Genomic DNA, 15944 nt, shown 5'->3' with positions numbered 1-15944 from the left:
TTATCATATGAAAAATGCAAGCGGGACAAAAAGCTTTTAGTTGTTAGAAAAATGTGTATTGATACATAACTCTTAATTGTTTTTAAAAACTCTGAGAGGGTGTTGCCGGCGTTTGGATTAATATTTAAGGTCGATAAAATAGATTGCAAAAACGCAACTATTTCATACGCGCATATAAAACTGTGCGTTTATTGCTTAATACAAACTCATATGCAAGTATTTATGCGCGTAAAAAAACACATATTCTGTTTTTATTTTGCTTATAGGCCAAAGTAACTCACCGACAAATTAGTGGCCAAATTTATCGGCACTAATTTCATGGCGAAAAGGGGAATGGAATCCTGAGAACGATGCAAAAAGTAGATTAACAAATTATTAAAACGTTTATTCTGGTCAACCCAATTGCATTTAAAAATAGCCAGGCGCAACTCATCGCAATCAGCCAACAAATATGACGCGTGGTAACATGTCGGCGATGTCTGAAGGAGTACACAGAAAAAATACGTGATGGAAGCAATTTTAGTCGTAAGATCAGCAAAAATGAAAATGTTAATCATCGTGACACCAAGTATAGCTGCAGCTACAAAAAACTGAGTGAATACAGTCACAGACATGATGGACTCAACAATGCTGGCAACCCTATTGAAAAAAATAGATAATATAATATGATTTGGAGTATTATGTGCAACTACTTACTTTAGTATTTCCTGATGTATAACAATACATTCTAATAGCTCTTTATAATTATCATCAACACTTTTCTTCTCATCATAACCCAAACGTTCGACACGAGCTGCTAAAAGCTGTATATGTGTACGTATAATATATATATAAACGGCCGGATATGAGTCGTTTACTACTTGATGATATAACAGTAATAAAAGTATAAATGCATCATAGCTAACTTGTAGCCAATACTCCCATGCAGATCTATGGAAATCAACATTCGGAATCCAGAGCGATAGCGGTGCATGTCCACCCACTAATGCGGCCACAACAGTCAATGTTTCATACGTGAAGTATGCAACCGCGAATCCAAAAACTAGTCGATTACCAGTTATGCCGCATTTACGTATTTTTCCCCTATCTACAGATCGTGTGTAATACTTATCCAGTTCCGTTACTAGAGGTTCAATGGCACGAAGACGATTTTTTGACATTGCCAAAGCGATGCTTTTAATTGGTATAGCAACTATATTTAAAGAGGCTTGTACGCAAGTTAATATTTCCATAACAGATAGCTTATTTCGATCGCGCAACCAACCAACATTGCTAATAACCGGCGAGAAGAGTACGATAAAACAGGTAATGAACGAGTAAAAGAAATATGGAATACGATACTTATTCGGCGGGTTAATACCCAGGTACCTGAAACTATTGAACAGATAAATAACTGCATCGCGACTGGCGAATACTGGGCGACCGTGTTTTTTTATCAAGTCGAACATTTGCCTTATAATGGGTGCGAGAGCTTTCAAAATAAACTAATGTTGCTTGCGTTATTTGGTACTTCAATTTATATAGAGAATAGAACTGCTCAAATATGCAGTTAATCAATATTCTAATAAGTATGTATATATGTTGCTATTACCTCGCACCAGTTGGAAAAGGAGTGCATACATAAATATATGTACATTCGAGTATGTATATGAATTGATCCGCCAAAAAATTTAGTGAAATTTCTGTGCGACACCATGACTGACTATATGCCAATACCGGCCTCATTTTCAAAGGATACATAAACTTAAACTTGTTCTTTATTTTAGGGTTCAAAGCTTAAATGTTTTTAATCCTGAATTCAGTAATTTATAGGAACCAAATGTAGTAACATGCCCCTTTACGTACCACCACAAAAAGTATTCCAAAGAAATCAGTTCGCGAAATCTTATGAACCTTTTGTTTCTAGCACTCATAATTGGCGGGAATGTTAGCTTCATCTTTAGTATTGAAATAGCAGCGATCAAAGACATATCCGGCCTACGGCCAACGGCAAACAGCTAAGTATTAATATAAATTTATACGCGAGCCGAACACATTTTCAAAAATTGCATAATATTAGGGTAAAAAGGAAAAGATGGCGGTAGTGATCAATTTCTCGGAAGGTAACGATTACACAATTTAAAGTTTATGTTCGTTGTCAAGGTGAAATTTCAAACGAAAAAACGCAGTTTGCTGTTTTTGTTTGTTTCATTCTGTTATGAGTTACGGGGTATTAACAATGGAAGTTAACAAAGAGAAGATTCGGTATATTTTAAAGTTGTGCTTTGATAAAGGCCGCTAAAATTGTGAATGATGGTTTATAGTGCCGATACTGTAACAGCTAAATACGATCAATTTTTTCGTCGATTCCGTTCAGGCATTTTCGATGTTAGAAATAATCGAAATTGACCGGCATGTTAGAAGACGTAACATCACCCAGGAGCTAAAGATCGACCATAAAACAGTTTTAAACCATTTGCGCAAAAACTTTACGCAAAAATATCCCTTTCCCCAAAATAGTATTATATACTAACCAATTTTAAATGCTGAAACCCAAAAACAGAAGTTCAAAAGTTTTCATGTTTCAAATTCAATTTTGACTAATATTTCTCTTTGGCACAAAAGTTAAAAACCTAATTTGTGTGTTGTATTTTCAATGATTTGCAAAAATCTTCAACAGCTGCTAGTGTCACTTTTTGAACTTAATACCCTCTCTAAAGTGAAATTAGAATTTTCAATGCATGCCCCTTTGCCGCCAGAATAATTTATAAGCAAGGAGCGTGCTATAAATTACACCGGTGTAAAAAAACTTTAACAGGTATATTTCTAGAGAAGAAATACATACGCATAAATATATAGAGCTTTACTGGCCGTGAATGTGGGTAAAGACGAAACGTATGTTAAAATAATATACGCAATAAAAATAATATTTCCTTAATAGTTACTTTTTCTAATTTTTTATTAATTTATTTTTTCTTAAATCCTTCCAACATTTTTCACCTGAGTTCCGTTTGTATCAGTGTTGCCCTTTTCGAATTTCAAAAAAGGATTCGTAGGATGTTGGGTGGATGCAGAAGTCGAATATATATATATATATTATATATATTATATATTTGACAAGTACGTATTTTATTCAAAATGTGGCCGAGCTCCTCTTCCACTTTGTGGTGTGCATCTTCATGTTTTTCCACAAACTGAGACACTAACAGCCCCGCCTTCGAATTGAAGGCGGTTATTTATGAGGAGCTTTTTCATATGAGATTCAGATTTTTTGCATTGCCTGCAGAGGCGCGACCACTATTAGAGGAAACCTACCTGCCCATCAGTCGCACTGTGCAGTTCGGTATCGAAAAGTTTCAAATTCAACTCAACTCTCACTCTAACCTCGAACATCGAAGACATCAAGATCACGTCGTTTGAACTCTTGACTGATCAAAATTAGAGTTAGATTGATTGGTAACTTTCTCTGATGAATCACAAAGGGATGTATTTGTTAATTGTAAATATCACCAGGTACTTCGGAATATTTAAAGTTTCAATTGCGAATCCAGTGAATCCTTGGCTTATAATTAGGAAGAAGTCTTAACCTTCACCTGAGTTAGGTCAGATAATTAATAAAGTATTTTTTTTTTTTTTTTTGTTTTTTCCCCCTTTATTTTATACATCTGTCCATTGACATTAAGTACGTTGTTTAACAATTTGGCCAGGACTTACATACATCGCTTAATGACCAGTGCCAAAGCGATAAAAATTAAAATAAACGAAATAATACTATATACAATTAAATAATATTCAATACAAGTTTTGCTCTACATAATTACAATTGTACAACAATTTAACAGCAATTTAACCCCTTTGCACATTTATTATTTTCTAGCATTCATTAAGTCGCTGGTCGAGTTCTCTTTAAGGTACTTGACCACCTTGGAAAGCTAAAAAGTACAACATATTCAATAATTTTTTTTTCATGTTCTGTATAATATATTAAAATAAATTTTTTTTTAAATTTTTATTTAGAGCTTATATAATACAAAAAAAAATTGATTTATTAAAATTTCTTTTTTTAACATATATCCAGGGGGCGCCAAAGTCAAGGCCTGAAGAAAATCATGTCTTGCGGCGGACAGTTAATCTTAGAAATGGTAATTCTAAAACAAAAGAGAGAAACAAAATTTTCAAAAGGAAGGTTCCTTGCGTGAGAATTTACCACAAACTGACAAAAAAAAAAAATAATAAAAAAATGGCGGATGTTTGAAAAAAAGTTAAGAAAACACCCCTGTTTTTCACAATGTTATGCTTAAAAAGCAATACTTTATTAACTTTTTTTTTGCAAAATGTGGTAAATTGGCATACAAAACATCTTAACAAATAAAACAAGACCAAAATCATTAAAATCGGCTAAGCAGTTTCGGAGATAAAGTGTCCGCCATTCGAAAAAAAGTAATTTCTGGAAAAACGCGTTTAAAGTTAAAACTTGCTATTTTCTTTCCGCTGAGTCAGCAAGTAATGAGTGCAGGATGCGCCTGCACATTTTCACTGATTTCACTTTGTTAGAATTCGAATTTAAAAAAACAGTTTCAGGTGATGGTTTTTAAAAGTATAAGGATTGAAAAAATGTAAAAAAAAAATTTAATTAAAAGGTGGTCAAGTACCTTAAGCGTCGTTCAGTGTTTTTTCCCCCTTTCCAGAAGTTTGTTGATTTCTGCATTATTGTGTTCTTGTATTTTTTCAAAGTGGCTTCTTGCTATTTTTTTGGTCTCTTCGTCTACTGTTGCTATATTAAAAGTCCTGTGGATGTCATCATTTTTTGTGTACCTGTCAGACATGGTCAAAATTCGAAGAATCTTCGATTGTTGTCGTTGAATTTTTACTAGGTGAGACTTTTTAGCCGTTCCCCACACCTGTAGTCCATATAGCCAGATTGGATTAATCATGGCTTTGTACAATAATAGCTTGTTCTGTATAGTAAGTCTGGATTTTGTGCTGACTAACCATTGAAGTTGTCGAAGTTTTTCTTTTATTTGTTTGACCTTTTGCTTTACGTGGTGATTCCAATTTAGTTTCCAATTATTTAGTAGTTGGTTTAATTGTGATTGCTTTGCCATTTATTTTTATTGGAACTGCAGTAAATTTTATTTTGGTAGTAAATATAACCTGTACGGTTTTGTCTTCATTTATTTTTAGGCACCAATTATCAAACCATTCCTTAACTGCGTTTGTGTATCGCTGCAGTTTTTCAGTAGCGATAGTTACGCTTTTGTCCGATGCCAATAGTATTGTATCGTCTGCGAATGTAGCAATTGAAGAATTAGTTTCGTCAGGAGGTGGTATGTCTGCGGTGAATAAAACATATAGTAGAGGTCCAAGAACGCTTCCTTTCGGAACTCCAGTAGTTATTTGATGAATATCTGAACATTGATTGTCATATTTAATATAGAAACTTCGGTTAGTTAGGTAGCTTTTTATGATAAGATAGTACTCAAAAGGAATCATTATTTTTATTTTGTGGAGTAGGATTGGATTTTATTTGTAATTCTGTGGATCTGTTGGATAGTCGAATGTTTTTTTCTAAATCCAAATTGATGATCCGGTATTATACGTTTTTTCTCCAGAAATTGGGTTAGTCGATCATGCAGTAATTTTTTAGCAATTTTAGATATTGTCGGTAGTAAGCTTATTGGTCTATAAGATGATACGGTAGTTGGATCTTTACCCGGTTTTGGCAATGCAATAATCTCTGCCACTTTCCAGAGTTTCGGAAAATATTGCAAGCGAAACATGGCATGTAATGAATGGCATGTATAAATAAATATTGCAAAATTTGGCATAGTCAAGACCGATGCCTTCAAAAACGTTGTAGAGGGTTGAGAGAGAGAAATTTCGTTGAGTACCGAATCTTCTGTCGAACAGAATTTTTCGAGAAAAAGAATAATATTTTGCGTCTCTTTATACTTTTTTGGCAACTGACCCCTAGTTTTATACAATTTCTATTGTATTAATTTTGTGTACGCCTAAGGTTGTAAGCTTCAAACAAGAAATCAGATGCAAGAAAATCAATGTAAGCTTGAAAAGGAATTTGTTCAAAAATTCAGTCATCGCAAGAACGTAGGAGGAATAGTTTGTGACCACCTAAACCACCAGCAAACTATAGTGGCTTTTGATTGTCTATAAATTAATTCCAGGATCGTACTTTTCTGGTGTGCGCCAACATGAAGTCCAAAGCCAAAACAAAATAATAAAAACAACGATTTTCACTAACCTCTCATCATCATCATCGTTGAATCACAACTCCGTCATACTCATTTCAACTCGGTTTTTATTTATTTTAATCTTTAAATATTTTCAACTAACTTATTTGAATGGAATCTATTTCTATTTAAATTTCTCGCCCAAATTATTTCGCCCGATTAGCCCAAGCGAGCAAAACTCTTCATCGAATGAGTGCCATAATACCAAATTACAATTCTTTCGATCAGCTCTTTCGACCACAGTAGAAGATCGAACGTCGCTCATAATAAGGGCCTTATCACCAATTTTATGTAAATATTATTTGCTATTGAACCTACGGACACTAATATGTATGTAATACAGCAACTTATTGCCATTGCTTTCTCCAGAATTCTTAGAAACATAATCTTAGAAAACAGTTGCCCGAGAAACAGGGAGCCCTTATTTTTTTCCAAATAACCGCTAGTTCAGTACAAAAAGGCTTTGCATGTCTGTCAATGTCATAATCCTTCAACTAACTACTAATAATAAACAGAGGCGCTCAACATGCATCCCCAGTCTGAAGGTACTGATTGAAATTTCTGGCAATTCGAAACCATCTCAAAAGTTTATTTAAGGACAGCAAAAACATATGTAAACAAGAGCTTTTAAATTATTTCAATTGGGATAAGAGAGAAAGTCAGAGAGAAAGTACGAGAGTGATTTAACATACTCAACAAATCTGTTGCACTCTCATACACACATCATGAACCATTCAATGAGGACATATGGACGTGAGCACAAGCACTTTTGGAAAACCTCTCCCACGCATTCCATGCCAGTATTCAATTGCCCACTACCACGCTGCAACCTATCCATGTACTCTTGTTTTCTATGAAACTGAAATTAATCCTTGATTCCTATTCACTTTCAGCATAATTCCAGTATTGCTAAAGTCTCAATACCGCAGACTTAGCCGAATGCATTTAGCACATGTTTGTCAGTCAATCCCCAGCAACAATATCCCGACAAACTATCTTAGCTACGAGTATACTCGTGTGTGTATATGTAGGTATATTATTCCCTGTAATAAATGTAAATTGAAAAAAAAAATCGTTTTGCAAAGGAACAAATGAATGCATATTCAAATGTACATAAATATGATAAGGCGGTGCGTCGTGAGATAGGTCATTGTTGCTGCAGTGCGTGTGTGCATGCATATGCGACACCATAAGAATTGAAGATGTAATTGAACTTTTGCACAAATATAACTAACTTAATATACATACATATGTATATATACATATATTGATATACATATATATTCATCAATACCAATATGCTCTTTGAATTTTTGTCTAAAATTAATTTCGACTCGAAAAATTAGTAAAAATTTTCATCAAATTTGTATGAAGTTAATAATATTATAAATTTACTAAAACGCACACAACAAAATGTGAGGTCGTTTTATAATGTGTTTTGTTTCAATTCTTCTTTTTAAATTAAATCAACAAACATTAAAGTTACTTTGATTTTAAATGTTGGCGCACAATTTCAAATCTTATTTGCATTGTATTTGTTTGATAATATAAATTGAATAAATTTTCGTTTATCAAGGGAACATAAAAATGCACAAGCAAATGCCTTGCAAAATGCCGTCGGCATTCGTCAATTTGATTTCATACAGAAACCAAAAACTGAGCAGAGCCAATGTACTTGTACATAATTCACTGTAATCAGCTCTGTTAAGAAGTTCCCCGCTGTCGAGTTGAGCGAGGTGAAAAAGTCTTCGCGGTCAGACTTCATTTTTGACAATTCACACTATTCGTACCTCGTGAGACTTCTCTATACATTAACGTTCTCTGGGTGGGCCTATAAGTCAGGCCCCCCGTTATGACATATTACAGGGCGTCTTGAGTAGCGAAGGCGTCGAAGCTATTTGCGAAACGTTTGCAAACCTCATTAACTTAGGTGATTAAAAATTTTAAATTTTGATGAAAATTTGACAAATTTTTATAGATCCTCAAAAAAGTGGATTAATATGTGTTTTATTATAGAGTGCGCCAAATTGAAAAAAGAGTGCGCCATTAATTAAAAAATAAATAAATAGTCAAACTTCTCAAAATGTTGAGGTGTAACATTTTTTCGTGAGCTGTACGTATGTATTTATAATTACGAGTATCTACTCTAAAATTGCATACATTGTACATATTGTTTTTTGTGGAATAACTGCGGCATTGCTTGTAGAAGTTTATGGTATATTAATGCTGTAATCATCTTCTCGCTCAAATATATTATATTTATAATAGGGTATTACAAGGGGTCATAGGAGCGGAGATGTCACCCCGTCACACAGTCTATAGGTGCCTTGAGACTTCGAACATAAGTACCTCATGGAAATAAGTATATGTGCATGACAATTTATGTGAAAAAAATATATTTTAAATGAAATAAAATTTATTGACTTATTTTTTACTTATAAATCTAATCAAAACAATTAAAAAACAATAACAAAAACTTCATTTTTTTTTTAACTTACAAAAATAAAAAATAAAATGAAAAAGTTTAATAGGAAATAATTATATGTGCATTTCACAATTTTGTCGCATTTCTTGCCGAAGTTCAATGATTTCAACTTATTTTTTTTAATTTAATAATTAATATGGTTGCCTTTGGCTGAAATAACTTTGTTTAAGCGAGTGGGCATTGAGTCGGCCAATTTTTCTAGCGTGGATTTGCTAATTTTTGCCCACTCAGCGACCACAGCATCCTTGAGGTGCACAATGGACTCAAACTGACGTCCATTTTTGTAAACCTTGGCAGAAAGTATGCCCCAAAGGTCCTCTATTGGATTAAGGTCAGGACTTAATGCTGGCCACTCTAAAACATCAATATTTCGTGATGAAAAAAACATTTTGGACAAGTTTGCAGTATGTATTGGAGCATTGTCCTGCTGAAAAGTCCACTTGTCAGGATAAAATGTTTCCGAATAATCAATGAGCTCTTGGTCAAGAAGCTGTATGTACATTTCCGCGTTGGTTCTTGTCGGAATAAAGCATATTCGGGACTTTCCGGCATATCCAAAGGCAGCCCATACCATTAACGACCCTCCACCGAAGTTGCGTTTGTGACGGGTTTGTCGGGGCAGTCTTTTATCTTGCCAATACTTGTGGCAGCCATCTGGACCGTCTAAATTAAATTTTCTCTCGTCGGAAAAAACCACATTTCGGAACCACAAACTCCAAAATTTGTATTTTTCCGCGAATGCCAAGCGGGCCTTAAGGTGACGTGGTAGTAGCTTTGGTACAGGCTCTCGCAAAGCATATGACAGATTCTTATTTTCGCAAATTATTTGGTTGACTCGTCTCCTGGAAACGTTGAGGTTCAGATGGCTGCAAATTTCGCTGCAGGACATCTCTTTTTGGGCAGCAAGACGCCAAATCTCCCTTTTGGAGCGTTCTTTAAGAGACGTTGGTCGGCCGCTGCGCTTGCTTTTACCATAACTGGATGCATTTTTGCAAAAGTTTGCTATGGTGTTGATGTGACGATCTACGCGGGAAGAAATTTCTGCAATTGTTTTGCCACTTTCTCTCATTCCCAGGATCAAACCACGCTCTTCAGCGGTCAAATGGGTCCCACGTGGCATTGTACAGTTCAATTCAACAACAATATGACAATTTCTAATTGCTCACGCTTTTAATTAATTACTTACGTGATTAATAATTAAAAAAAAATTAAAAAGAATTGCCAAAATATTTTAATGTGATCGCGATCGCTGCCAAATACCCACTAATGTCATATTGCACATATACTTATTTCCTATGAAGTGTGCTATGATGACACACAAAACTATGATAACGGTACCGCGAATGGTGACGAAGAAGAATTTTACAGTAATATTCTTGCAGTAGGCTCAATTGTGTATACCAAAAATAAATAAAAAATAAATGTACCGTTAATTTTAGTAGAGATACAGAAAAAAAAATTTGTGCACATATACTTATTTCCATGAGGTAGTATTTTCGTGAAGAATATGGCAATAGCAAGAACCGAATTGCAAATTTACCACATTTTTAAATGGATTCAGACTAGCTACGTACTTATATGTGTATCGAAACAACATCAGCAGCTCCATTAGAATTGTCCTCCGTCAAAGCGTCAGGATCTTCGCGCACACTATTTTTCTCTCACATCCCTTCTGTGTTTGCTTTAGCGTGGTGATTGCCTAATCAGATGTATTCCGTTTTTTGTTACGAATTCACTTATTAAATTTCTTATTCACCATTTTTTTTTCTTTATATTATTTGTTCTAAAAATGTGTTTTTGTCACACACTATTACACATCAATGATGCCCACAATCGGTAGAGTCTTAGACTCCCACCTAGCTTTTAGCAAAGTTGAAGCAATACGAAAAGTGAATATGTTACAAAAGTAGCCATGTTCAGAATAGGCATACTCTGTTACAAATTTATTCAAAACAGCACAGACAACAATGAAGATGATCCAGAAGAGATCAACCATAGTATAGAACCGGAAAAGCTAGAAAAGTTCGACCTAGCTGTAGACAGCAATAAACCCGATGTCTAAGGTAGAATTGCAGAAATTGGCACTATACCTTAAGCCATTGTACATGCCAAATGTCAAACCGGCGCCGCCAGACGAAGTGGCTACGTTGCTATCATCACTCAACAACACAGACAGACTGTTGATGCGCCGCGACGCAAACGCCAGGAATGAGCTTTGGGGCAATTCGGAGACGAATGATAGAGGTGAGTCACTGTTCGATTTTATTTTAAACGCCAACCTTAACATATGTAACGTAGGGAGTTCGGAAAACTTCCGAGGTTGGGATAGGGTCTTAGATATTACTCTGTGCGCAAACAACAGCTCCCATATAGTTAAAAATTGGAGGGTGTTCGACAAGAAATCCTTTACGGATCACAGTTGGATTCTCTTCGATATCAATCTAAAACTTGAGAAATCGACCCCTTATAGAAATCCAAGAAGAACAAACTGGTACAAATTCAGTAAAGTAGCCAGGTCTAAAATTTAACACGTCAATAAAACCATAACTTCAAGTAGAGACTTAGATGAGAAAGAGCTTTCGAAGTTTCGTTGGCGAAAGGATTTGAAGTTTCATGTCCTGTATCATAAACGGCAAAACCAGTTATCACGCCTGGTGGAATGAAGATTTAAGTCAGCTTAGAAAAATGAAAATAGAAATGACTCGTCAGATACAGTGCAGCGGTTGAGCCTGCTTATTGTGTTGAAACTACCTGTGTCGAAAACTAACTGTTAAGGTCTAGGAAAATACCTCTATCCATCTCAGAGTGAAGGTTTATTGAATTTCAGAAGAAGTGCGATTATTTAAAGAGTGGTTCATATTGCAGTCGTGAGTGAGTCGCATTACGAAACCGATCTCTTAAAACAGATCAAAGTAACAAATTTCTGTAGCGAAATAAAAAATGGTAATGCCAGAGTCTTAAGAAAACCAGTCGACATACTTTCCTTGATCTACGGTCTGGACGGCATTTACCCTCGGCTCATGCATTATTTCCACTTGTTTTTCTGTGTACAGAGTCAGTATCTAATTGAGTTTCGAGGTACTTGGTTGAAACCTGGACATCTTCACATCTACCAACCCTGTCTGTTACCCCCACTCTGGAAATTGTTCGTTTATTTTCTATTATATATTATCTCTTCGTGAAAGTTCACGAAGGGGTTTTCCGACAATAGCTTTGCTGATGCCTTTGCGTTGTAGCTAGTGAGAATACTCTGCTATCGAATTCAGTCCGCCTTGAGAAAAGTAGATTTCCCTTCGATGAGCCGCTAATATGGTAACTGTGGTTTCGATCGGTTGGGAATATTTTACGTGAGGCTAAATAAAAACTTCAGCTTCGTTATACTTAAGCATACACAAGTCAAAAGGAACGAAAAGAGAACTTGCTAGAATGGGCTCTTTGGTTAAATTCGTTCATCCGCAACCGGATCGATCACAAAAATACTATGGCTTCTAGCACAGTCTCAACCTATGCCGGTAGTACAAAATGTTTCTAGTTTCCTTACTCAACGGCAGATCTTAACTTTTTTCGACGTTGGATCTTTGGTTTAAATACGTGATTTGTTCCATTGAAGACTCCTTTTAGACTCGTTTCCATTACTTACATATGTGAATATTCAGATTTTGGTATAATAAGTGCAAGTGTCTCTTGAAGAAAGTCCATCTAACAGACATTCTTCGTTTTACGAAAGCAACGCTCAGCCTGGCTATACTTCACAGACTTTGGGAAACGTATGACGACCGATTAGTCAGTGAGTTGAAACACCCAATAAACTGGAATATACAATGGTCATACATACCTATGAGTCATTCTCAGTTTCAAAATAAAACAAATGTCACAAAAGAAAAAAAATCCTCATTAAATTCAGTCTTACCTCATTTTAATTGCATTTCACTAACGCTCGAATTTTTTGTAAACAATTTAATATAAAGGTATACGAGTATATGTATCTCAGCTGTCAAAGCTAAACGAACCAGAAGGCAACGCGAAATTTGTGTGTAGACAAAATTTAAAAGCGGGTAGAATTCATTCATTCAAAATTTATTGGCTATGACAAAATTAAATTTTATGAACAAACCATTAAAATATGTCTATAAACAGTCATTGTACCAGGACAATGTATTTCAGCGGCTCTCTTGATATACACGTTGGATAAATTCTCTGCATGTCAAACATCAATTAACCTACTCTGCCCTTTTTGTCCTCTCAAATATTTTGCTCTTCTAAGCGCGGCCCACATAAAACTTTTGCTTACCACCAAAATCAAATTATTGGCAATGGTATACAACTTTAGTTGCATTAATTCATACCAGAAAGCTTTCTGAAAATGCACTTAATGCATATTCGCTAGCCCAGTCCATAATTGAGTAATGGAGCTACGGTGGCGTATACGCAATTAAAATTAAATTAATGTACACAACCACAACACTATCCAAACAATCAAGTCGATGTCGTTTATTAAAAGCGCTATCTAATGACGACCGCAAAGCAAAACGAGCCCAAGTCCGCTTAAACAAAAACCACCGGGCACACAGTGCTGGAGAAGAGGGCGTATACCACCATATATTTACCAAATATGAACAACAAACTGTCGGTTGATCCCTTGTCCGAGAGATACATATAAATATTTATTTATAGCAATGCAATTGGGTATTACTCACATTTTTGTTGTAAATGGCGAATTTATAATTGCATGGCCTAAGGGTAATACTTATTTCTCCGATATGAGGAGCAACGAAAAAAAATAAAACCACTGGTTTGAAGTTCAATCAATAAAAATCGATCTTTCTTTATTTTATACTTTCTTGAGTACTATTATTTTGTTTATTGCTACATTTTTATTGGAAATTTAGTTATACAAATATAAATTGATTTAAAATAGATGTTTACATAATAATTCCTAAGATATTGGTCTGGTGCATTTTGTTAGCGGAAATGCACCTGAACAAAGTATAACAATTCTTTGGAAAAATACAATTAATAAATATATGTTGAAAAAAAATACAATTAATAAAGTTATAAATGCATATTAAAATTCTTTGGAATTAATATTCTTTGCAACGGATGAAGTATTGAAAATAATTGATAAAATCCTTAATAAGTTAAAACTGCATGTGTACCTACATGCGTATAACCAAAATAATTTGAAGGGACCCCACTGTACTGTAACACTACTGACACTATAACTAAGGGAATAGTGGGAGACACTATAACACCCCCAACGTTTGTTTGAGGCTCCGACGAAATTATATTATTTGTTGTAGGTTTGGATTATATGTTTGTCTGTTCTTAAAGAAGTATATAAAAGTAACCAAGGTTCATATTGATATGATAATTGAGATATCTATGCTATAACTAATTATTTTTGACTTATATCTGTATGTACTAGTAGTACCTGTTGCAGTGTTTTTTCGTACTCTATTTGTTTTAGATATAAAGATTCAATTTTTATGTCTGCTAGTGTTGTACGATTTGTGTTCAAAAAGTATCGCGAATTTTGAATTCTCGCAGGTTACGTATATTCGAATTTCGATTTTTTTGTGGCGATATGTTAGTACTCATGTCTCTCACTCATCATTTTGAATATTCAGTTAATTGTTGAAAGCTGCTTTGCCTGCACGTGTTTCGGCTCATCTTCGATTTTTACCTATTCAAAAAGATTGATCAAAGAACCTGTATCAAATTTTGTGTGAAAAACGAAATTAAGTGCGCGGATGCATTCCGAATGGTTGACTGTGTCATACGGAGAAGCTACTTTGGACCAAAGCAAAGTTTATCGGTGGTACAAAATATTCCCAAAAGGTCGAGAATATGAGAACGACGAAAATCGTGCCGGACGCCCGAGCACTTCATCAACACATGAAAAAATTGATGAAGTGAAGAAAATGGTATTGGCCAATCATCGAATCAACGTTAGAGAAGTTGCTGAGGACCTAGACATACAGATTGGCTCGTGCCATTCAATTTTTTTCAATGCTTTGGGTATGAGACGGGTCGCCGCAAAACTCGTACGAATACTGCCCAATTTCGACCAAAAGCAGCATTGCATAAACATTGCTAATTAAATGTTGGACTCTGCCCGCGACGACCCAATTTGCTCCAGAGGATCATACCTGGTGACGAATCGTGGGTTTATGGTTATGACGTGGAAACAAAAGCTCAATCATCTCAATGGAAGCTGCCGCACGAACCAAGACCGAAAACAGCGCGCCAAGTTCGGTCGAATGTAAAACTTTTGCTTACCGTTTTCTTCGATTGCAGGGGCGTTGTGCATCATGAGTTATTGCCACAGGGTAAAACGGTCAATAAAGAATATTACCTAAAATTTATGCGCAATTTGCGCGAGGCAATCCGTCAGAAACGCCCGTATTTCAAGAAGATCAAAAATTGGCTCTTGCATCACGATAACGCGACTTTTTGGCCAAAAACAACACACTAATGATGCCACAGCCACCGTATTCCCCAGATCTGACCCTGTGACTTTTTCTTGCTCCCGAAACTAAAGAGGCCCATGAAAGGACGACGCTACGCTACGATTGACGAGATAAAGACGGCATCGAAGGAGGAGCTGAACAAGATAAAAAAAATGATTTTTTGGCGTGCTTCGAAGATTGGAAAAAACGTTGGCGCAATTGCGTAATATCTCGTGGGGATTACCCTAAAGGGGACAAAATAGATATTAAAAACGATAATTTTATCGTACAATTTTATTTTAACATTGGTAAAAGTTTTATTCAATATGTTTATATCACAATTTTCAAATTTGATTAAACATGGTCTTATAATTTTCAATTTAGCTTTGTTACAATTATGGGAACCTGACGGGCTCGTGACAGAAGCTTATTAAATATTTCTCTTTCTACTGGCAAGTTATTTCCTAAATGTGAGAAACAACTTTTGTTACATAATATGAAAACGGTAGCCTGAAGTCACATACGATCCTGGATATGGTTTCGTCAAATATTTTTTAATGGGAAGGCAAAGTCCCCAACGAAATATATAGTTTGAGAAGCTGTTATTTGTGCCGGGAAGCACTTCCTCTCTCGGTAGATCTAGTTGTCCATTGTGTAAACGCTGTCCGAAACGTAACTCCACCATCGCTTTGGGAACCATAAGAACCAATGTCCACAGCGGTGCAGGTGTAATTGGCATCGCAGACTAACAGTAGTTCCCTTTATACATAGTTACTGCACTTA

The 15944-nt window shown here is 35.4% G+C and overlaps 1 protein-coding gene across 1 annotated transcript; it reads right to left on the bottom strand.

The window, feature by feature from the left end:
• Positions 1-260: 260 nt before the first annotated feature.
• LOC128856639 (odorant receptor 7a-like) lies at positions 261-1478 on the bottom strand. The gene is made up of 2 exons (XM_054091951.1): positions 697-1478; positions 261-639 (listed from the first exon to the last, which is right to left on the bottom strand). The coding sequence occupies exons 1-2, from the start codon at positions 1446-1448 to the stop codon at positions 261-263; spliced, it is 1131 nt and encodes a 376-aa protein (XP_053947926.1). The 5' UTR covers positions 1449-1478.
• Between the last annotated feature and the right edge of the window lie 14466 nt (positions 1479-15944).

The sequence above is a fragment of the Anastrepha ludens genome, chromosome 3 (assembly GCF_028408465.1).
Source record: "Anastrepha ludens isolate Willacy chromosome 3, idAnaLude1.1, whole genome shotgun sequence".
Classification (NCBI taxonomy): Eukaryota; Metazoa; Arthropoda; class Insecta; order Diptera; family Tephritidae; genus Anastrepha; species Anastrepha ludens.
This window is presented reverse-complemented; position numbering and strand designations above follow the sequence as displayed.

What these genes read in the sequence shown, in the direction of transcription:
- LOC128856639 (XM_054091951.1), bottom strand. Translation starts at nt 1,448, where the DNA reads ATGTTCGACTTGATAAAAAAACACGGTCGCCCAGTATTCGCCAGTCGC. An exon ending in ATACATCAGGAAATACTAAA is followed by an intron (nt 640 to 696) that starts GTAAGTAGTTGC and finishes TTTTTTCAATAG; the next exon opens with GGTTGCCAGCATTGTTGAGT.